This window comes from Dendrobates tinctorius, unplaced genomic scaffold (genome assembly GCF_039654945.1).
Source record: "Dendrobates tinctorius isolate UK_male_01 unplaced genomic scaffold, ASM3965494v1 ptg000020l, whole genome shotgun sequence".
Classification (NCBI taxonomy): domain Eukaryota; kingdom Metazoa; phylum Chordata; class Amphibia; order Anura; family Dendrobatidae; genus Dendrobates; species Dendrobates tinctorius.
This window is the reverse complement of record NW_027361688.1, coordinates 15,401,200-15,424,186: the sequence shown is the minus strand read 5'-3', so window position 1 is coordinate 15,424,186 and position 22,987 is coordinate 15,401,200. Positions and strand designations below refer to the sequence as shown.

Genomic DNA, 22,987 nt, shown 5'->3' with positions numbered 1-22,987 from the left:
TGACGATTCTATGTCATTAGCCATTCAAGTTGATCGGCGTTTACCGGAACGTAAAACTACACGAGAGGTGTTGCCACCTTTTCAACAAATGTCTGAACCTATGCAATGTGATAGAGTTTTGTCTAGGGTGCAACGTCAGGAGTATAGAAGGCGCAATAAGCTGTGTTTTTTCTGTGGAGATGCCTCTCATATTATTTCTGTCTGCCCTAAACGAGAGAAATGTTTTGCACACACATTTGCTGTGGGTGGCGTACAACCTAAGTTTCTTCTGGCAATTACTCTGATCTGCTCCTTATCCACATTTTCCGCCAAGGCTTTTGTGGATTCAGGAGCGGCTTTGAATCTGATGGATTTGGATTTTGCTAAACGTTGTGGCTTTCCTATGACACCTCTGCGGACGCCTATTCCTTTGAGGGGTACTGATGCTACTCCTTTGGCGGAGAATAAACCTCAGTTTTGGACCCAGGTGATAATGCGGGTCGCCCCAGACCACCAAGAAAATTGTAGATTTTTGGTACTGCATAATTTGCATGATACTATTGTTCTGGGTTTTCCCTGGTTGCAAACTCATAATCCAGTTTTAGATTGGAAATATGTGTCTGTGGTGAGTTGGGGCTGTCGGTGTGCTCTTGCTGACACTCCTGTTTTCTCCACCTCTCCCCAGTCTCATGATGTTCCTGACTATTTGGCTGATTTTTATGATGTATTTAGTGAGACTAAGTCTGCGTCTTTGCCTCCTCATAGGAGTTATGACTGTGCAATTGAGTTGAGGCCTGGGTGTAAATTTCCCAAGGGTCGGCTTTTCAACTTATCTGTACCTGAACACGAGGCTATGCAATCTTATATTAAGGAGTCGTTGGAGAAGGGTCATATTAGACCATCCTCTTCACCCTTAGGTGCTGGGTTTTTTTTCGTGGCTAAGAAAGATGGTTCATTAAGGCCTTGTATTGACTATCGTTCCCTTAACAAGATTACACTTAAATATCAGTATCCGTTACCCCTGATTTCTGATTTATTCTCCAGAGTTAAAGGTGTCTGCTGGTTTACTAAGCTTGATCTCAGTGGGGCGTATAATCTTATTCGCATCAAGCACGGGGATGAATGGAAGACGGCGTTTAATACTCCGGAGGGACATTTTGAGTACCTGGTGATGCCTTTTGGGCTCACTAATGCCCCTTCTGTCTTCCAATCCTTCATGAATGATATTTTCCGGGACTTTGTGGGTAAGTTTTTGATCATCTATTTGGATGATATTCTGATATTTTCCAGTGATTGGGATTCTCATGTGGAACATGTTCGGACTGTGTTCCGGATTTTGAGGGAGAATTCCCTGTATGTTAAGGGATCGAAATGCCTTTTTGGTGTACAGAGGATTTCATTTTTGGGATTTATTTTGTCTCCGTCAACTATTGCAATGGACCCGGCCAAGGAACAGGCCATTTATGATTGGGTTCAGCCCACTTCTTTGAAGGCTCTCCAGAAGTTTTTAGGTTTTGCTAATTTTTATCGTAAATTTATAGCTAATTTTTCTGATATTGCCAAACCACTGACTGATCTGACCAAGAAGGGCGCTGATGTGCTGAATTGGTCTGCAGAGGCTGTTTTGACATTTCAGGAGCTGAAGCGGAGGTTCACTTCTGCTCCGGTTTTACGGCAGCCTGATGTCTCACTTCCATTTCAGGTAGAGGTAGATGCTTCGGAGATTGGTACATGAGCTGTTTTGTCCCAAAAAGATCCGGTGACTTCTAAAATGAATCCCTGTGCCTTCTTTTCCTGAAAGTTCTCCCCATCTGAACGCAGCTATGATGTGGGGAATCGGGAATTGTTGACCATGAAGTGGGCGTTCGAGGAATGGAGACATTGGTTGGAGGGAGCTAGACATCAAGTTGTGGGCCTCACTGACCACAAGAATTTGATTTACCTGGAGTCGGCCAAACGCTTGAATCCTAGACAGGCTAGGTGGGCCTTGTTTTTCACGCTTTTTGATTTTGTGGTCTCCTTTCTTCCGGGCACTAAGAATGTTAAGGCAGACGCCCTTTCTAGGAGTTTCTTTGCTGATTCTCCTATTGTGACCAAACCTACTACCATCCTAGGTGAGGGGGTAGTTCTTTCTGCCATCTAGCCCGATTTGAGACGTGCCCTGGAAGAATTTCAGGAGGACAAATCTGAGCATTGTCCTATGGGAAAATTGTATGTTCCTGACCAGTGGAGGAAGAGAGTGATGTCTGAAGTTCATTGCTCCGCGTTGGCTGGTCATCCAGGTATTTTTGGTATCAGAGATTTGGTGAGTCGGTCTCTTTGGTGGCCCGCCTTATCTCGTGATGTCAGGAATTTTGTGCAGTCTTGTGGGACTTGTTCCCGGTCTAAACCCTGTTCTCGTTCTAGTGGGTTGTTGATGCCCTTGCCGGTGCCCAAGAGGCCATGGACCCATATCTCAATGGATTTTATTTCTGATCTTCCTGTCTCTCAGAGAATGACTGTTATCTGGGTGATTTGTGACAGATTTTCTAAGATGGTCCATCTTGTACCACTCCCAAAGCTGCCATCTTCCTCAGAGTTGGTGCCCTTGTTTTTACAACAGGTGGTTCGGTTGCATGGGATTCCTGAGAACATTGTGTCAGACAGAGGAGTCCAGTTTATCTCCAGATTTTGGAAAGCTTTTTGTTCCAAGCTGGGAATTCAGTTATTCTTCTCCTCTGCGTTTCACCCACAGACCAATGTGCAGACTGAGAGAACAAACCAGACTTTGGAGTCCTATTTGAGATGTTTTATATCTGCTGATCAGAATGATTGGGTCTCATTTTTGCCCTTGGCCGAATTCGCCCTAAATAATAGAGCTAGTTCTGCCACATTTCTGTAACTTTGGGTTTCATCCTCGATTTTCTTCAGGGCAAGTGGAATCTTCAGCCTGCCCAGGTGTTGACACTTTGGTAGAGAGAATGCAGCGGATTTGGGACCAAGTGGTGGATAAGTTGTCCCTCTCTCAAGAAAAGGCCCAGCGGTTTTCCAACCGGCATAGGACCATTGGTCCCCGGTTTAAAGTGGGTGATATGGTTTGGTTGTTGTCAAAAAATATCTCTATGAAGGTTGCGTCTCCAAAGTTCAAGCAAAGATTTATTGGCCCTTATAGGATTTTGGAGATTCTTAACCCGGTTTCTTTTCGATTGGCTCTTCCAGTTACGTTTAAGATCCATAACGTGTTTCATAAGTCTCTGTTGAAGAGGTTTGTTGAGCCAGTGGTTCCTATGGCGGCACCTCCTGACCCTGTGTTGGTTGAAGGTAATGTGGAATATGAGGTAGAGAAAATACTCGATTCTCATTTGGCTAGACGGAGACTCCAGTATTTGGTCAAGTGGAAGGATTATGGCCAGGAGGACAATTCTTGGGTCTCTCCCTCTGACATTCATGCCGATAGATTGGTTCGTGCTTTTCACCAGGCCCATCCTGATCGGCCTGGTGGCGTGGATGAAGGTTCGATGACCCCTCCTCAAGGGGGGGTACTGTTGTGAACTCATTTTCTGGTTTACCAATGGCTTCTGGTGAGGGTGGTGGAGCTGGCTGTGTTGATAGAGGAGTCGTGAGTTCTCCATCCTGGTTCCCTCTAGTGGTGACAGTAGGTAATGAAGCTGATCTAAATGGCAGAGACCTGCCACCTGAGCAGGAGGACTGTGAGTGGACATCAGGAGTCTCTGACTGGATTTAAGACAGCCGACTCCCTAATTTTGTGCTGGTGATTTTTTCCTGCCCTGAGGTTCTGGTTTCCAGCTCTGTTCCTGCCTTCTCAAGCTAAGTGTGCTCTGCTATTTTTTCACATGAGATTAGGTCTGGTTTACTCAGTTTTTGTGGTCAGCCAGTCCCTGCTGGGGCTGTGCTGAATTTCCATTCTTATGTCTCTGTTTATGCAAGTTTGCTTTTTGTCCCTGATCAGATTGGTCTCTTTTTGCTCTGTCTTCAGAATATACCAGAGTGCAGATATAGTGAATTGAAGTCTAGCGACTTCAGGGTTTTTGTTATCAGAAAGTGTTGGACATTTTTTGGCAGGGTTTTGTGCGTGATTGCAGACAGCATCTTTCCTTTACTGTCCTTTCTAGTTAGTGTGGGCCCCATCATTTGCTCAGCCTATTTTTCTATCTGTGTTTGTGTTTTCATCTTGTCTCACCGACAATACATGTTTGGGGGCTGTCTATTGCTTTGGGGTCTACTCTGGGGCAGTTTAGATTTCCCCTTTTCTTGCTTTAGGCTTATTTAGTTCTCCGGCTGTGACGAGGCATCTAGGATCATCGTAGGTACGCTCCATGGCTACTGCTAGTTGTGTGGATAGGATCAGGGGTCTGCAATCCGCTTAGAAACCAAACTCTCTGGTTTTCTGTGGCTTAGCTTGTTTTTGTTTTTACTTCTCGGTGACTCATTCATAACACAATGGTTTATTAAAATCTGCACATCATTGTGCACTAAGGTACTAAGAAATAATTCATTAACTCACATTGGCATAAAAGAAAAACAAGACCTTAGTCCTTAATAGATGCCAACCACAGGGGCAATACACTATGAGGAATTGTACAGTATATCATACAGTATATCAATGAGCATGGCAGTAAAAGGAATGGATTTACTTATTAGCCAGTCAGAGCTAACGTTAATTAAAATCATTACACCCTTGTGCACTCAAGTACTAAGAAATAATTCATCAACATACATTGATATGAATGAAAAATGGGATCTAAAACCTTAATCTATACAATTTACAGAGGCGCTATGCTAGTGACTCATACTACTTCCATTGGGAAATCATATCAATAAGCTTGAAAGTATCACGTACTGATATGATAGGAAGAGCTATGGTATATTAAACTCTGTACACCCTTGTGCACTAAAGTACTAAGAAATAATTCATTAACCCACATTGACATAAAAGAAAAACAAGACCTTAGTCCTTAATGGATGCCAACCACAGGGACAATACGCTATGAGGAATCGTATAGTATATCATACAGTATATCAATGAGCATGGCAGTAAAAGGAATGGATTTACTAATTAACCAGTCAGAGCTAAGGTTAACTAAAATCATTACACCCTTGAGCTCTCAAGTACTAAGAAATAATTCATCAACATACATTGACATGAATTTAAAGAAATGACATAAAACATTAACCCATACCAACCACAGGGACAGTGATAGATCAATGAGCATAGAAGCATAAGGAATGGATTTGCTAATAACCCAATTAGACTTATAGTAAAAGGGGATGTCTCAATATGATAAATGGTTAAAATAGAAAATTGGATGTAAAAACAGGCAAATGTGTAATTTTCTCATTCTTAAGAACTGAGGAATCATTATTTCTGTAGTTTACAGCTCATTGTTTAGGTTACTGGCCACTCTTCAGTCTATCAGCAGTGGCCATTCTCCTAGGCAAGGAGAACAGTGTTTACAAGTAGTGATGACCGAACGTGTTCGAATAAGATGCTATCATCCATCCTAACTGTCAATCTTCATGGGGCATACTGATGTCGGGAGGTAGAGGAGTGGTGCACTCTTGACGATTGACCTTTAGACAACCCACTTCATTAAAATCTATTCACCCTTGTGCACTCAAGTAATGAGAAATTATTCATCATCAACGCACATGAATGAGAGAGTGGTCTAAAACCTTAACCCATGATACCCACAGGGACTCTACGCTAGAGAGAAACTGATAAGACTTCCCCTGGGGTATCAAATAACAAGGAGCTATGAAGAATAAGGAATGGACTAGCTTATAAATTATCAAACCTACAGTTAATTAATATCAATACACCCTCTTGCACTCAAGTACTAAGGAATGATTCATCAACGCAAAAACCTTAACCCATAATAACCACAGGCACACTATGCTAAAGACGGATACAACTTCCATTACAGAATTAAATAGCAATAAGTATGGAAGCATAAGGAATGGATTAGCTAATAAACTAATGAGACCTACAATTAGCAAAAATCAGTACATCCTTGTGCACTCAAAGTACTAAGAAATAATTTATCAATCAGACCTTGTTTAAAGTCATATGGGGGAGACAAAATAGTGACTTTTCTCTAGCTGCAAAGAATGAAAAAATGGAGTCTGATGCTATTACTCAGCCCCATAAAAGTGAATGAGACTTAGGTGTAATAACAGTCACAGATGGGGTAACAGAAGCCAAGAAGGAGCTTTGGAGCCCCTGTGTTTTGTTGAATGCCTGCGGCTAAGACCACCGCTGAATCTTCACTGATATTAAGGATGGGTCATTATTTTTTTTTGTTTTTAAGCTCAGATTTTTTCATCTTTTTCTTAGACAATGCCACCAACTAAGAATGGGCGTAGGTCTTGGGCTACCAAAGCACAAAAAGAGCAAAGATATTTAATCGTTTCTTAATTTTAAGGCATAAAAGCAAAACAAACAAAAAAAAGCATTACGCTTGCTTTATAGAACTATATCAAGTCTCACTAAACCTCACAGGTAGTCCTGGAGCGTATTTCCTTGTGTCAAGCCAGCATCGTAACTGCTTTTAGAGAGTTGAGTTCACAATTAACATGTGAAAAGCCAGTAAAAATACAGTCGGACCCAAGAGCAGAAATGATGGAAAAATTATCTATACTGAATTCACCTGCATGCGTAATAATGTGTCAGCAAATATGCTCTATTATTGCTCCAAGTGCTATAAAATGCTGGAAAATGTAATATCAGAGTCATAAAAGTTCTAGACAAAAACATTACAAAAAGAACATATCTGTAACAAAGGGAAAAAAGACAAAAATAAAAATTTCATTGTGACTTAAAATTAACAAGGTGAAGGGTAGTAAGTGAGGTAAATGTAAATTATATAAATTAAAGGGGTTGCCCACATTTTTTATTACATAATTGCATGCATTTTACTCTAAAAAATATTTTTGCGATCGGATTTCATTACAGATTTTTCACCGTTTGACTTCATTGTTTGTTTCTTTGCTCATTCAGCTTAATTTGACCAGTGGTCATAAAACAGCTGAGAAGAGCTTAGAAGGCAGATCAAAGGGTTACAAACTCAAAATCTCGAAGCAAAGATCACCAAGCTACGACTTGCCTACTTTGGACACATCATCCGAAGAAAGCAATCACTGGAGAAGGTCCTCATGGTCTGAAGAAGAGAAGGAACAAGGAGAAGAGGAAGCCCGGCAACCCTATTGATTGATATACTATCAAGATAATGGTGGAGAAGACCCTGGTGGACCTATCTGTCCTTGCACAAGATCGATCTCCTACAAATCGTTCATCCATCCATTGAGATTGAGCCGAAGGTCGTATAATGAAAAATAGCATATATAAAAAAAATTTACATACCCATACTGTATTTGGCCTTTGTACAAGATGTTCTCTTCAGAATTTCGTGGACCTAGCAAAAATTACATTTATCAATCAGATCAATTATGACAGGTCCAGACATGATAGATGGATAGAACATTTCATGGTTAGGTAAAAAAAAGTTCCCATAAAACATAAACCCTAGTGAAAAGTGATTAGCACCAAATGGAGTTGTCTTCAACCAATCCTTTGGGGTCCAATTTTATTCTAGAGCCTTGGACCACCAGACGATCTTTTGGTATTCTGATTGTTCAGTCTTTCCATGGAACCAATAAACTAAACATCTATTGGGGCAAAATTTTAGGTTTCTCATACAATATTTTACTATCTATTTACATCTTTGTTCATCAACTACAATGAACACATAGATGGCCAAAACATCTGGGCAAATTGTTACCGTAGGCGAGAGATACTTACTATTCGACTGCGCGTTGCATTGTCAAAAAATGTGTCCTTGTCTTTGATGTCGTACCTGAAATGTGAATACGTCATTAATATTTTCGTTGGATTTTACTGATTGGAGAATCAGATTGGATGATGTTCATGAATTGATTTACACATATTTGGTCATAAAGAAAAATCTTAGAAGACCTCATGGTTGGTCCCATTTCCGAAACGTAGATGTCCTATTCTGATCGGTTGTTTTCGATCTGGAATAAACTTACAGTTTAAAAACTTTGTACGTGTTACAGGGACTTGTGGAAAGTTTTGGTCAGTAGGGCCCAAGTACTGAGACCCCACCCATTCTCTAAAACTGATGGGCAAAAGTATTCAGCCAAAAAATGCTCGCGAGATAAGAAGAAGACAGGCTCAATAGAAAGTCAATGACCTGATTCTTCAAGACTAGTGATTCTCACACTGGTCTTGATGAGAGGACATGTTGGAGTGCCACACTTCTGTTTCATTAAGAGATGCATGTATCTAAATGAATAAGGAGCATCTTACGAGCCACAAATCTTACTCCAGTCATGAATTAGATGAGGAGTAGTCACCCCTCTTCTGAGCCGCCGACCTAGCCCGACCTATTTGGCAGAGCTGTAAAATACTGGCGTGAAAACGTCAAAAGCCATGAAAATTTTTGTGCAACTCCAACTTTTCAAAGCAATTTAGACCAGAATTGTGTCAAAATTGCTTTGATGAATCAGGGCCTAAGTGCTTATCTTCAGCAAACCATGTCTACCCAAGAAGAGCAGTGTTTCTCTTCTTCAGCTCAACAATCAGTGGAGTTAATATTCCGAGACCACCACCGATCACTGAAATGATAGAGCAAAATTTCTCAGCTTGGCACAGCTCTCCTCGGAGTCGAATGTCTTTGAGCCAGTCTTTAGCGAACCCCGTGTACCTGAGGAGTGCAGTGTTCAAATGAGCTATATGCTTTAGAGATTGGTGGGGATCCTTGCATCAAGACATTCACCGGTCAAAAATTCTGACTATGACATGACAAATATTTTATGAAAATTAAATTAGTCTGAAAGATTACCACTGCCAGATACTAGAAAATTGTGTCCATTGGGTGCCTCAGTAAGAGATCATTAGTGCGTCAAAGTGGTTGTCCACATTAGATAAACACCTTTTTTAGGGCTTATTAGATCATCTGATCAAGATTTCTCCTCTAACAAGGAAAATGTTTACCTTGAGGAGCTTTTGGACCTAGAGGTCAACCATCGAATGGTTAAAGATTTTGGACCTAGAGCTCAACCCTGGACCAAAGGTCATCCATCGAAAACAACTGAGGCCGATTAATTTATTGTAGCACCCTTAAAGCCAAGTGCTGTCCTCTACTATTCAATTTCAAGCATAAAATTCTCTTGATTGGTGGGGAATCTTTTGACAACTCGAACTATTCACAACCTGTCATCTTGATAGGTGATAAGTTGCGTTCTTGGATCTACCTCCTGCCTCAATACATAATTTTCTTTCTCCAAGAAGGTTGGATGTCACCAGTTTCATTTAGAATTATTACAGCCTTTAGAAGCTACCAGGTTTGGGGAAAATGAAGATCACATGGGTTCAATTTTTACCCAGAATTGTCTAAAAAAACACCATAGAACTAATACTTGACTAAGTGGAACATGACTCTCAATGGGTGGTAGGCCTAACGATTGTTTGACCTACAGCACTTTGATGTCTATGGCCTGTTTGGGGCTTGAGACTACGAAAGAAGATGGAATGGGTTAACATAGAAGAAAAAATGGCGATAACTAATACCCTTGTCGAACGTAATAAGTCCTGACTCCAGATGTGTGAATTGTTCATAGCGGAGGTTTATCGTTATCACAGTCATATGGAGGCTACATGCCAGGCTGGTTTGAGGTATGTTCTCTATGTGACTAACACAACTGTTTAATCATATTTCACATATTCTTCCAGTTATGTTAATTCAAACCATACTCGAAGCCATAGGATGAGGCTCGGTCTACTCACAGATGCATTTTATCTCTGGAGAAAGGATAAGACAGCGGTTTCATCTTTGCGTTTTCGCTAATTTGTGGCACTTTGGGTTGTAAAGGCTTGGTACATTTGTTCCATATACCGGAGAGCTTTACCGTGAAACCTTTTACTTCTTTCACTTCATACATCTGAAAAACAGGAAAAAAGTCATTGAATATTGTACGGACATAGTGTTCCGTACTGTTGTTTTATGAGCAAATATTTTATAAGTAACCTTTACAGTACTAAGAACGTTTTCTGTTTTTTTCCAAGCCTCATTTTTTTAACAGGGTTCCCCAAAAATAAGTTAAACACAGTTTTTTCCCCCACTGAGACCTCAGCAGTAATCTGCATAGAAGAACAAGTGCTTAATTTTCCTACAGTGCCTCCGCAGGAGAAACAGAGTATTACATTTTGCCTATTGAAATCAATGGGTTGTTGGACATAATGGGTCCTCCAAAAAGGGAGACACTCTTTGTAGGCACTCTCTGCTTAGACTAGGTGTTATTTGTGTTATAAGAAGGCCCCCTTTATTAACTTAGGCTTATAATAGGTTTCTATTAAAGAGTGGTCATACAAATTAGATGCTACCACTAGCGAGGAGCGAACGTGCTCAAAAAGTATGTCCATGTGGCTGAATGTTTCGAGGCTGTTCGACAGGCACAACACATGCAGGGATTGTCTAACAAACAGGCAATCAATGGCAAGTGTGCTGTGCTGCAGGAGACTAGATAGGCAGGACTTCACGACTGACAGTAGTAAATTAAAGAGTATACAAATGTTATTTTTTTAATAATAGAAAAGCTTCTTTAACTCAAAGACCACTTGTCACAAGGTCAAAAGTGGACATTTCTTGTTCTTATTTAATGCAGTTTCTCAGTTTCTCCCTTGAGTATTAGGTTTGTTTTATTTTTTAAAATCCACCATAAGGTTCCAGAGAAACGGGCATTTTTATTTAGTGCTAATTTTTATGGCAGGCGTGGCTTGCGGGATCCTCAGGGGTGTGTCTTTAGGATGCTCCTCCCAACTCTATTGTGAGTCACGCCCCCTTTTCTAAAGACCACAAAAATCATTTCTAAATGAAAAGGCCTATATCTCTGGAACCCAATGATGGATTAATAAGAAAACAAACACTGAATATTCAGGAGAGCAGCAAGAATAAAATAAGAGAAAAAGTCGACCACTTTTGATGTGAAATATTCTCTTTAAAGGGGAAGTACCGACTCCTCGGCCTCATATAGGCAACTGATCAGGGCCCCTGAACTCCTGATGATGTTCAATAAGTCATCATCTTTTATGTTATTGCATATACGGGTGGTTACACGAGGAAGGAGATATATTTTTAAATGCATTGATTTATGATCCCATTTGGTATTATGGGACTGACACTGTCGGATCAACTGCTACAGGTACCAAGGTCTCTTTCCAAAGGCCATTTTTTTTACCTTTTTGGTGGGCACCTTTATTTTTAGGAATTCTGCTTCCCGACTTAGAACATGCCATGGTGCGTGAATCCTTACAAAGTTCAGTCCCTGGTTCTTAGCCTAAGAAAAAGAATAGAAAAACAATTGCCATAATAAAAGTGATATAACATATTATATATCCTTGTTCAAAAAAATATAGACAGTGCATAAACAAGAAGAACTAGAATTAATATATATAACTTTTCAAAATTTTGGACCATAAAATTAAGCTGGTGGGACGCTGAGTACACATCAAAAAATACAATCCTAGCTCGTCAGATATTGGCTTACAAAGCAGCTACCTATAGGGGTACAGCTGATCCCTGACTTCCTCTTCCTGTTCAATTCGACAGGTGGTGGGGAGAGTGACGCCAGAGCTGATTGGCGCCGGCGTCACGTGTCATAACAACAGAACAGGAGGCCCAGGAGACAGAGTGCCAACACTGTGGGAACGGCGCCGACATGTGAGGTGAGTATAGGCTTTATTATTTTATGGGGGCCAAGCGAGGGGTATGAGAAGAAGTTGTCCAAGTGGTGGACAACTTCTTTTAGCGCTGCGGAATAAGATGGCGCTATGGAAGTTAACAGGAGGCTGCTGCAGGACCTTGAGGCCGACCCATCTCTATCGGGAGTCTAGGAAAAGCTAACAAGTAGGGATATGAGAGGTAACAGCTGCAATGTCTTCCTGGTATTGAAGGGATTCCTAGGACCGTTTTTCCACCCAAGGCAGTGTATTAAAAATGATAATCAGTTGTTGAGGAAGTCCTGGTACAAGATTTACATCGGGGCCCAGAAATTCAAGTTACGTCTCTGGACAAGAACATACTAAAATAATTTGGGCAGCGCTTGTTAGACATGTGGTCCAGAAAGATGTAAGCAAAGTAGGGAAGACACTACTCTAGCCAAGGCCAGGGGACCTAACAACAATTTTTGACAAATTTTGAAGAATATCCACCTAAAACTCTGGGTGAGACAAAATTCAAGTTACACCTCTGGGCAAGAACATACTACAGTAATTTGGGCAGCGCTTGTGAGGCAAGTGGCCCAGAAAGATGTTAGAAACGTAGGCAAGTCACTCTACTCTACATCAAGGCTAGGGAACCTAACAACAATTTTTGTTAAATTTGAAGAAAATCCACCTAATGTTCTGGGTCAGACAAAATAAATCTCCAGAACAAGATTCTCACCACGCAATCGTATCTGACACTAGAGAGGAGGCATCCTACAAATTTCTGCGGGGAAGACCTTTGATCTTGTTCCATTAACGAGTAGACTTGAAGGCTCGCTCAGAAGATCTATGGGCATTAATGGTCATCTAATGGTGACAGGCCTCTATGAGATTTCGAGAGAAAATCCCAGTCTGGTCTAGCACATGGTAATGGCTAAGCTAAGACTTGTTTGTGAAAACCTCTCTATACCATTGAATTGTAAGTTTGAAGATCAAAACCAAGAGCCCTCAAAGAGCATGATAGCCTAAGGAGAAAAGATCCCAACGGTACGAGACGAGAGTATATAAAACTGGTCAATTTTTCAAGTGTCAAGTGTGCCTCTGAAAATTTGTTTTTTTTTCTTTTCTGTAGTTTTCTGTTGTTAAAGATTTAAAATGAAACATACTATGTCCCATCTATATAGAAGTTTATGGGTAAGGTCATAAAGGGCTAAGTTTGAATGCTTCAGTTCCAGATCAGGTCATCTTCTCCGTAAGATGTCCCATCATCACCATGATGACGAGCGGAGCAGACCTGTGCACCATCTACTGGTGACAGAGGGCTACGTGTCAGGAGGAACAGAGGGCATGAGACTTTAGAACAAATATCAATATCTCCGTTTCAGAGATTTCTCTATGGAAGCATTTTTTTCCCAATAAATCTGTCTATTTCCAATCCTTAACCATTTGGCGTTTTTTTATCACATCATTGAAAGCCTCACGTTACACAATTCTTATTCTGCAAATGCCGAATATTTGTATTGGGAGGGCGAGCCGGCGCGCGCAGATTCAGGGGGATAAAATCAATCATAAAAAGGGCCATATATTTTTATGGATTGTGAAGCTTTCCAAGTAACGATTCTCCTTCCAGGACAATTATAGTATTTATTTTATGTCGGTCTAATAAAATTCATTCTGCTGAAAAAGTTTCGGTATAACGGACTCTACAATGCATCGCGGGGAATGATTCAATGTATACGGATTATTATACTGAGTAACATTGGACTGAGATTATTCTATTCATCTATCTATCTATCTATCTACCTATCTACCTATCTATTATCTATCTATTATCTATCTGTTATCTATCTATTATCTACCATCTATCATCTATCTATCTATCTATCTATTTATTTATTATCTATCTATCTATCTATCTTAGTAACATAGTTAGCAAGGCCGAAAAAAGACATTAGTCCATCCAGTTCAGCCTATATTCCGTCAGAATAAATCCCCAGATCTACGTCCTTCTAAAGAACCTAACAATAACCGTGAGATACAATATTGATACGCTCCAGGAAGACATCCAGGCCTCTGTTGAACCCCTCGACTGAGTTCGCCATCACCACCTCCTCAGGCAGGGAATTCCAGATTCTCACTGCCCTAACAGTAAAGAATCCTCTTCAATGTTGGTAGCGAAACCTTTTCTCCTCCAGACGCAGTGAATGCCTCCTTGTGACCGTCACTTTCCTTGGTATAAACAGATCCTCGGAGAGATATTTGTATTGTCCCCTTATATACTTATACATGGTTATTAGATCGCCCCTCAGTCGTCTTTTTTCTAGACTAAATAATCCTAGTTTTGCTAATCTCTCTGGGTATTGTAGTTCCCCCATCCCCTTTATTAATTTTGTTGCCCTCTGTTGTACCCGCTCTAGTTCCATTATATCCTTCCTGAGCACCGGTGCCCAAAACTGTACACAGTACTCCATGTGCGGTCTAACAAGAGATTTGTACAGAGGCAGTATAATGCTCTCATCATGTGTATCCAGACCTCTTTTAATGCACCCCATGATCCTGTTTCCTCTATCTATCATCTATCTATTATCTATCTATCTATCTATCTATCTATTATCTATTTATCATCTATCTATTATCTATCTATCTATCTATCTATCATCTACCTATCAATCTAGTATCTATTTATCTATCTATCATCTGTCTATCCATTATCTATATATCTATTATCTATCTATCTATCTATCTATCTATCTATCATCTATCTATTATCTATTGTGGTGTAGTTACCACTATGTCAGCTAGGGGGCGCTGCGTGGGTGTCCCAGGACGGGTGTACAGGCACATTCAGTGTGGTAACAGGAGCAGGGTCCTAAATGACCATTATGGGTCTCAAGGTGGGTGGCCTTGGGATGCAGGCTCCAGGGTGTATTGATCAGCAGAGGTACTGCTGATCTTTCTGTTACACTGTGTCAGGGAAGCCTGTGTGTGTCTATACAACGTTTAGTGATGTCATAGTCATGTGATCACCTGTGGGTGTGGTTACAGGGCTATGTAATTGAGGTGTTTGGCACATGTGAGAGAGTGTGGAGGGAGTCTGTCTGAGTGTGGACAGACTTCCATGTGTCCAGGGGGGACACTACAGAGAGTGTATATGGGGAGGACTACAGCTCCAAGCATGTGCTGAGACTCTCAGTCCGAGTCTGAAGCCACGGACATTTCTGTTCCTTTGCCTGAAGTGAAGCTTACATTTCAGTGTTATGCTGTCTATGGTTTATGGAGTAATAAACCTGGTGGAATTTTAAAGGAACCTGCCTCATGTTTGTCTCCCGCTGCACCTAAGCGAGTCACATCCCTACAATTGGTGACAGACTGCGGGCAGCGACTCCCAGAAGCACGTGTGGCAGTGCTGGCGATTCTGAGCCAGGAGAGAAGACGGTCTGACAACCGTGAGTAATACTGACCGAGGTCAGAGAAAGTGACTATGAATATTTGTGGGATACCTCTGAGGAGAAGAGGCGTCCGAGAACTGTGTGGCCGACACAGGTAACAGACAGGAGTCTGTGTTGCACTGACCAGGGTCAGTGAGAGACTGTGTCCCTGGAGGGGTCAGTGTTGGGAGGAGCCCTGAAGCACCTTGGACCTGGTGAGGCGTGTGTTGGGCAGTCTCAGGTGGAGACGGATGTCCTGAAGAGCACTCGCTGAGCCCCTGGACCTGGTGAGACCGGTGTGTTGGGAAACCCTGGGAGGAGGGCTGCTCCCTGAATAGCACCCGGTGTGCGCCTGTGTGTTGGACGGTCTCAGGCGGAGACGGTACGTCCTGAACAGCACACGGACAGGACATGAGAGACTGTGCATGTGTTTTTGTTTTTTTTTTCTTTTCCTCTGCAAAACCTGAAGGTGCTTGCTGTGGCTCAGTGGGGTCACGAAGGTCTCGCAGCACAGGGACCTGGTGTTTTTCCTTTTTTGGGATCTGCCCTGGGAGCATTGGTAGCAGACGCTGTCTGTCTACACCATCCTGCTGCAGCTTTATTGCATATGACTAAGCGGATACAGTAGTTGTGGCTTTACACAACTATTAAGGGTGAGTACCCTGTATCATTGCTTCATAACCCATTATACCTGCACTGGTAAGGCCCTATGGGCGCACTTTTGTGGTTTTTATCTTTGAGGGTGACAAGCGGTTTCCGGTAACCCGGCGGGGTTAAGAAGGGGACAAGCGGCTTCTGGTGGATCGGTGGGTCCACGAAGACTGCGCAGCAGGAGCTGCAGTGACACCAGCCGCTGTGTGTGTGTGAACAGCAGCCGGAGGTGCCGGTGATCAGTGACAGCAGGAGCTGTGGTGGTGCCAACAAAGACTTGTGTGGTATCGTTAAAAGACAAACTGTACTGTGTGAACTGTGGCATAAGAAGTTCTGCAGAACGGACATGGGGAAATCCCAAAAGGGGGCGGTGACCCAAAAGGGAGTGGTAACCAAAAAAGGGGTGGAGTCCCAAAAGGGGGCGGTGACACAAATTGGAGTGGTAACCCAAAAAGGGGTGGAGTCACAAAAGGGGGCAGTGACCCAAATTGGAGTGGTAACCCAAAAAGGGGTGGGGTCCCAAAAGGGAGCGGTGACCCAAATTGGAGTGGCAACCCAAAGTGGGGTGGTGGTCCAGAAAGTGGCCAAGTGTGAAGAAGTGACAGCACTGGGTGACTCAGTAGGTATGTCTGGAGTACCGCAGTGTATGTGCAGGTCTTTTTCAGAATGTGGAATATCCTTTCCGGGGAGTAATGATGGGCCACAGATGTGTACAGTGATGCTGCACCGGGAAGGAGCCTTTGGTCGGCTGGACTCAGAGAGTCAGGTGACTCTGACAGGAACGCCTCTCGTTTTCTCTCTGACCGAGAAAAACGTCAGGGTTCGCTGTAAACACGGGGTCACGGTGAACTACGCAGTAGACACAGTAGTGTTTGAGGGGACCAAAGGTGGTGAGTGCCAAGGTAGAGGGATACCACGGGACTTAGTCTATGCCTGGGAGAGGGGCCGGGACTTTCTTTTGTTTGATGACGTTTGGTCGGACGGTGGAGATGCTTCGACTGTGGGGCAAGCAGACACTGAAACAGTGACGGCTCCTGACATGGACAGGTCAGAGGTAGAACTGACCAGAGGAAGAAGTACATCTGCCCAACTGACGGACCTGACGTCTCGTGATAAGACAGATGGTGGGCTGGGAGATGAGATGACTGAACTAGACACATTGGTGCTGGACGGTAACTGGAGGGTTCACTCGACTGGTGTGACTGACCCAGTGGTACCCTTTGATGATATAATTAAAGAGGTAGTGGTGCGACACGTGATGGACAAAAGAGAACAAGATCGTGAGATACAGCTGATAAAGGAGACTGTAACAGAACATGTCGAACGGGAAAGAGTCCTAAGGCAAGCAGCTGAGCACAGAGTGGATGAGCTGGAGAAGGAAGTCTCTGAGCTCAGAGGTCACCTGTCAGCGTGTAAAACCATGAACAAGACCCTGTTGGAAGATATGGAGGTGCTCAGAGAGGCCCAAGAGAAGCATCAACAGGAGATTCTCAGGAGAGAGGATCAGCGTCGCTACCTGGCAGAGGAGCGAGATAAAGTTCTGCAAGAACTCAGTGGAGTAGTAAAAGGTCTTCTACAGGAGAAGAAGTGGATGGGCGAAGACGTACAGCGGCCTTGCCTGACTGATAGCAAGGCAGAACTGCCAAAGCCCATCTTGGAAAAGGGTCCTGAAGACTGTAAATCTCAGGAAGATGGTGAGCCAAGAGCTGCACAAGACAGTCACCCGGTCTTGGCAGATACCTTGAGGGAAGTGTCCGTGGGGAACCCAGAGCCATCTGTCCAGGATGAGAGCAAGTCCACGACCTTCAAGTGCGTGATGGAGGTACCCGAAGACGTGCGAGAAGCGTGTGCCAGCGAAGGTGTGCATGAGACCTTTAAAAAGGCAGTAAAGGCCTATAGTGTGAGCTGGGCACCAGAAACAGACCAGTTGGTGATACTGGCAGAAACGGAAGACACAGATAGAAGGGTGGCTGTCCTGAAGGAGATGCACCTACAATGTCTCCGCACGAAACAGATGCTCGTGGAGCGTAATAGGAAAGCTGCTCGACGTCTGGAGCTTGCAAGGGAAGCACAAAGTCGGCTGGGCTTTGTGGAAGACATAATTCCGGTACCCAAAAATCTGGTGGGGAAAGTTGTTGGCAGACTTGGAAAGGTAATGCAGGAGATGGTGAATCGATCCAGTGTGAAGAGAGTGAGGATCCCACCTGCTGCTGAAATCCAAGTCGCTGTTGAAGATGACATGGTTCCTGTCATTGTGGTTGGTTCGGTGGAAAGCATTGGGAAGCTTCGCATGCTCCTGGAATATCGGGTAGCGTACCTGAAGGAGATTGAGCAGCTAAGACAGGATCGACTGCAGGTGAATAAGCAGATACAGAATGTCAGGTGGCGTCCCCCTCCAACCCAAGGTGTAAGGACCCGAAGGGATCCTCCAAGGAATGAAAGGACAGGTAGTCGAAGGCAAGAACGTCGAGAGTCCGCAAGTGGCCGGTCTAATCTTAGTAACATAGGCACGAGACTTGGTGGTGGACATAGCGACAGAGGGTCAGACTCAGACCAGCCAGTTGGCCCAGCTGGACGTGGGACTCATGACCGTGCGAACTGGGAGAGCCAGTCAGTGAGAGAAAGGTCGCGTGATGGAGCACACTGCAGACAGGCGGAGACTAAAGAGTGTCTGGTCACACTGACGGACGTTGACGGGAAGGCCCAAGGCCGAGATACTGACCGCTGGGGGCAGGGGAGGCCTAACGTAAATATGCAGTATGACTACCGAAACAGACGGAGATGGTCCTCCCGACTGGTAGGGCAAGGTGACATGGGTGCCAGGTCTCAAGATCCCTGGGTGATGTCATGTGTTCAACCCCACAAGTTTGAACAGAGGGGGGAGGTATGTGGTGTAGTTACCACTATGTCAGCTAGGGGGCGCTGCGTGGGAGTCCCAGGACGGGTGTACAGGCACATTCAGTGTGGTAACAGGAGCAGGGTCTTAAATGACCATTATGGGTCTCAAGGTGGGTGGCCTTGGGATGCAGGCTCCAGGGTGTATTGATCAGCAGAGGTACTGCTGATCTTTCTGTTACACTGTGTCAGGGAAGCCTGTGTGTGTCTATACAACGTTTAGTGATGTCATAGTCATGTGATCACCTGTGGGTGTGGTTACAGGGCTATGTAATTGAGGTGTTTGGCACATGTGAGAAAGTGTGGAGGGAGTCTGTCTGAGTGTGGACAGACTTCCATGTGTCCAGGGGGGACACTACAGAGAGTGTATATGGGGAGGACTACAGCTCCCAGCATGTGCTGAGACTCTCAGTCCGAGTCTGAAGCCACGGACATTTCTGTTCCTTTGCCTGAAGTGAAGCTTACATTTCAGTGTTATGCTGTCTATGGTTTATGGAGTAATAAACCTGGTGGAATTTTAAAGGAACCTGCCTCATGTTTGTCTCCCGCTGCACCTAAGCGAGTCACATCCCTACACTATATATCTATCTATTATCTATATATCTATTATCTATCTATTATCTATCTATTGTCTATCTATCTATTATCTATCTATCATCTATTATCTATCTATTATCTATTCATCTATTATCTATCTATTTATCTATCTATCATCTATCTATATCTCTATCTATCTATTATCTATCTATCTATCTATCTATCTATTTATCTATCTATCATCTATCTATTATCTATCTATCTATTATCTATTTATATCTCTATATATCTATTATCTATCTATTTATCTATCAATCATCTATCTATTATCTATCTATCTATTATCTATCTATTATCTATCTATTATCTATCCATCTATTATCTATATATCTGCCTATCTATTATCTATTTATCATCTATCTATCTATTATCTATCTATTATCTATCTATCTATCTATCTATCCACGCAGTAATCTCAAATCTATCAGTCTATCTTCTTTCCTTTCCATAACTCTTACTCCACTGCTCAGCTCTGCTATATCCGTCTTCACTACTTCGGTTACACTTTTCAGGTCTGCTACATCAGTCCAGCGTCACTACATCTTCTCAGATACATCTACAGTACTGCTGCATTGGTGCCACTTGTCCGTGCTGCTTAAGACCTGGTCATCTGGTGTTGAGGATCCGCCTCACCACCTCAGGCATAACCACTGTAATGGGTGGTGGAACTAGATGTTCAGTACGTGACCAATCCAGATCAGTATCCTGTGTAAACAGGTCTTGATGAAAGCAAGACCACAAGATGCAAATACTCTGAAGTCTTCAATAACTATACATGGGACAGCCATAAACCTGATTGCAAAACCATATTCTGTCTGCATCCAACATCACATGAATATGTAGCATAAACATCTCCTGACAGAGTATCACTTCTTTTTATTTTTCAAAGCTGTTCATCTCACGCCACCTATCTAAGACTCAGCTGGTAGAAATGGTAAAAATGGACACCTGTATAAAGTAAACCTATTTTCATGATATTAACCACAATTTAAACCTCAATTTACTTTTAAGATTATAAGCAAGTGACTGATTTAGCTGGCACTTATTAATGACCTTTTTTTGTTTTCTTATCATCAAGCATCCCAACCATAAAATTCTGATAACACAATATTTGTGAATATTATGAGATCTGACACGACAATCATATCATGTGTGTTTCCGCATGGTGACGTCTAAAGACGCTGCACAGAAAACAAGCAGAACCTCTCACATTTCACGCGCTATCAATGTGTACCAGCTTGAGCCAGAAGTCTCAGGACTAATGAAACAAACTACTGTAAAAAGAGGTCAGTATCAAATTCCCAAATACAAAGATTCCAATTAAACATTGAAACACAACATGAGCATTACGATCAGCGATGTTCAGTATCCCAATATATCAGTGGTGTGAGATGGCAAACTTTATCGAAAACATGAGTTTGCGAAACGCTGATGGAAGTTGCCTATGGTGTTTGCGTCTATCTATATGTGGCCACCACTGCTTGTGTCGTGACTTGTAGTCTGTTAAGAGTTGTCTTAATGTGCCCAAGTCAGCCGGAATGGCAGATCCTCTCATTTGTATGACAGTTTCTCAATGTTTCCACAACAGATCGTCATCTGTCGAGAGAGAGAAGGATCAGACATTTTGAATTACAACACCCAATTCTTTCATTTTCCCAGGACATAAGTCACTTTCAAAGATGTCTGGCATTAGCATACTCTACTCTCCCCAATAAAAATATATAAAAGCTCGGCCAAGCCAAATAGTGTGTTGGAACTGAGGAAGTGCAAATTATATATACAGTGAAACCTCTTCAAGATGTCTACTCAAAATTGCGTCCAAAAGTGGTCTTCAAAAAAGAAGATGGCCAACATGGATTATATGTTGGAGAACATTAAATCTGGTCATCAAACCAAAAGATGGGGTGAGAAGGTTTTTAAAAAGGAGTGGTCCTTGAAGGAGAGGTTTCATGATGTATGATATACTGTATATTGGAGAACATTAAATCTGGTCAAAAGATGGGGTGAGAAAGTCTTTAAAAAGGAGTCGTCCATGAATGAGAGGTTTCATGGTGTATGACATATGTTGGAGAACATTAAATCTGGTCTAAAGATGGGGCGAGAAGGTCTTTAAAAAGGAGTGGTCCATGAAGGAGAGGTTTCACGGTGTATGATATATGTTGGAGAACATTAAATCTGGTCTAAAGATGGGGAGAGAAGGTCTTTAAAAAGGAGTGGTCCTTGAAGGAGAGGTTTCACAGTGTATGATATATGATGGAGAATATTAAATCTGGTCAAAAGATGGGGTGAGAAGGTTTTTAAAAAGGAGTCGTCCTTGAAAGAGAAATTTCACGGTGTATGAATTCAAAGTAATGGTGCTATCTAGTAATGATGCGCTCAAGACAACTTACTTCCCATTCGATTTAACGAAATGAATACAAAAAAAATCCCCTAGGAAATGTCCAGACTGGAAAAACCTGGCGTTGACGTCAAGAAACCTCTGAATTCCCTAGCATGTAAAAAAAAAAAAAAAAAAGATTTGCTTGAAATCATGTTATGGGTATGTGTCTCGTCAGCAGAGTATCTACAGCCATGTTACTAAACCTCAGGGTAGTCAGACAGATCGAAATGTTCTCATACTGGTAACTGAAAGCTCTGTATTAGTTGTCTCTCACTCAGCCAAATCAGATTCTGCTTTGCACTGATGAGGGGCAAACACCGTGAAACATGTGTCTGCAAATGGAGATTCTTGTTTGGCTTCTTATTCTAAATCCTACGGCAATGTTTCTTAAATGGTCGATATTGACTTTGTGGAATGCTATCCCCTACAGGTGGAGCTGGAGTTCTAGTTTTATTCCTCTCTGTAGTGGCTATTTGCGGAGGCTACATTTACATAGAGGCTCTGGGGATGAGTCAAAGTCAGCAGTCATCTCAAAATCATCAATAAAAGGTAACACTTCTATCATACAGCTGGAGGCAGATAACAAAGAATGATCCATCAGCTGCCAGACCAGATCCTTGAGAACCTCCTACTTCTTTTTCCCACCCCGGTTCTGATTAGTAGGCCTGGCACAATGTACATATGATGTAGCACCGGGCGCATTAATCAGAAGATGAGCCAAAGATGGCGGCAGGTAGGAGGCACAACTCAGGTCTGGCAGCCACTAATTACCAATGGACCAGGGTTTTACAAATGTTTTTGATCAACTCTACTGGTTGCACACGTGAATAGTCCTTTCCACTACAATCTTTAGGATTTATGGAGTCCGTGTGCCTCCCTTAGACTTTATAAGACAATGGCTTGAGCCTGTTCTCAGTTTAATGTGATTATTAAATTACCAAAAAGAACAGTATAGATGTGTTGTTTGCTACCTTATCCCTAAATGCATGGAGTGAGATGACCAGATTTAAAAAAAAAAAATTCTCGGTACTCTGTAGGGAGATGTTTATGCTGTAGGTATCTACATGTGGCCACCTAGTGGTTGTTATGTGAATTACAGCGTGGTGAAGGTTTTGCTAATGTATATTCTAAAAAAACTTGTGTCTTGAAGTCTATACAGGATGCCCCAGAGATCTTGTGCCCCTTCAATAATCTAGTAATGTATCCAGGAGCTTGGCTATCAGAATAATCCGCATTAAAGTGACTGCAAGGAAAGATCTTGAAAAGGAAACGAAAGTAGAAATAGGCATTTTTGTCTGTAAGCGTCCTAGATCTTCCGTTCTTGGATCCCGCTCC

At 42.5% G+C, this 22,987-nt stretch overlaps 1 protein-coding gene across 1 annotated transcript in view; it reads right to left on the bottom strand.

Moving 5' to 3' along the window:
- ANO2 (anoctamin 2) overlaps positions 1-22,987 on the bottom strand; it is a 239,517-nt gene that overhangs the window by 155,049 nt on the left and 61,481 nt on the right. Inside the window, exons 4-7 of the mRNA XM_073567770.1 lie at positions 11,236-11,334; positions 9,785-9,939; positions 7,778-7,832; positions 7,340-7,391 (exon numbers count right to left, since the gene is read on the bottom strand). Coding sequence (XP_073423871.1) covers positions 7,340-7,391; positions 7,778-7,832; positions 9,785-9,939; positions 11,236-11,334 — 361 coding nt within the window. The remainder of the gene's footprint in view (positions 1-7,339; positions 7,392-7,777; positions 7,833-9,784; positions 9,940-11,235; positions 11,335-22,987) is intronic.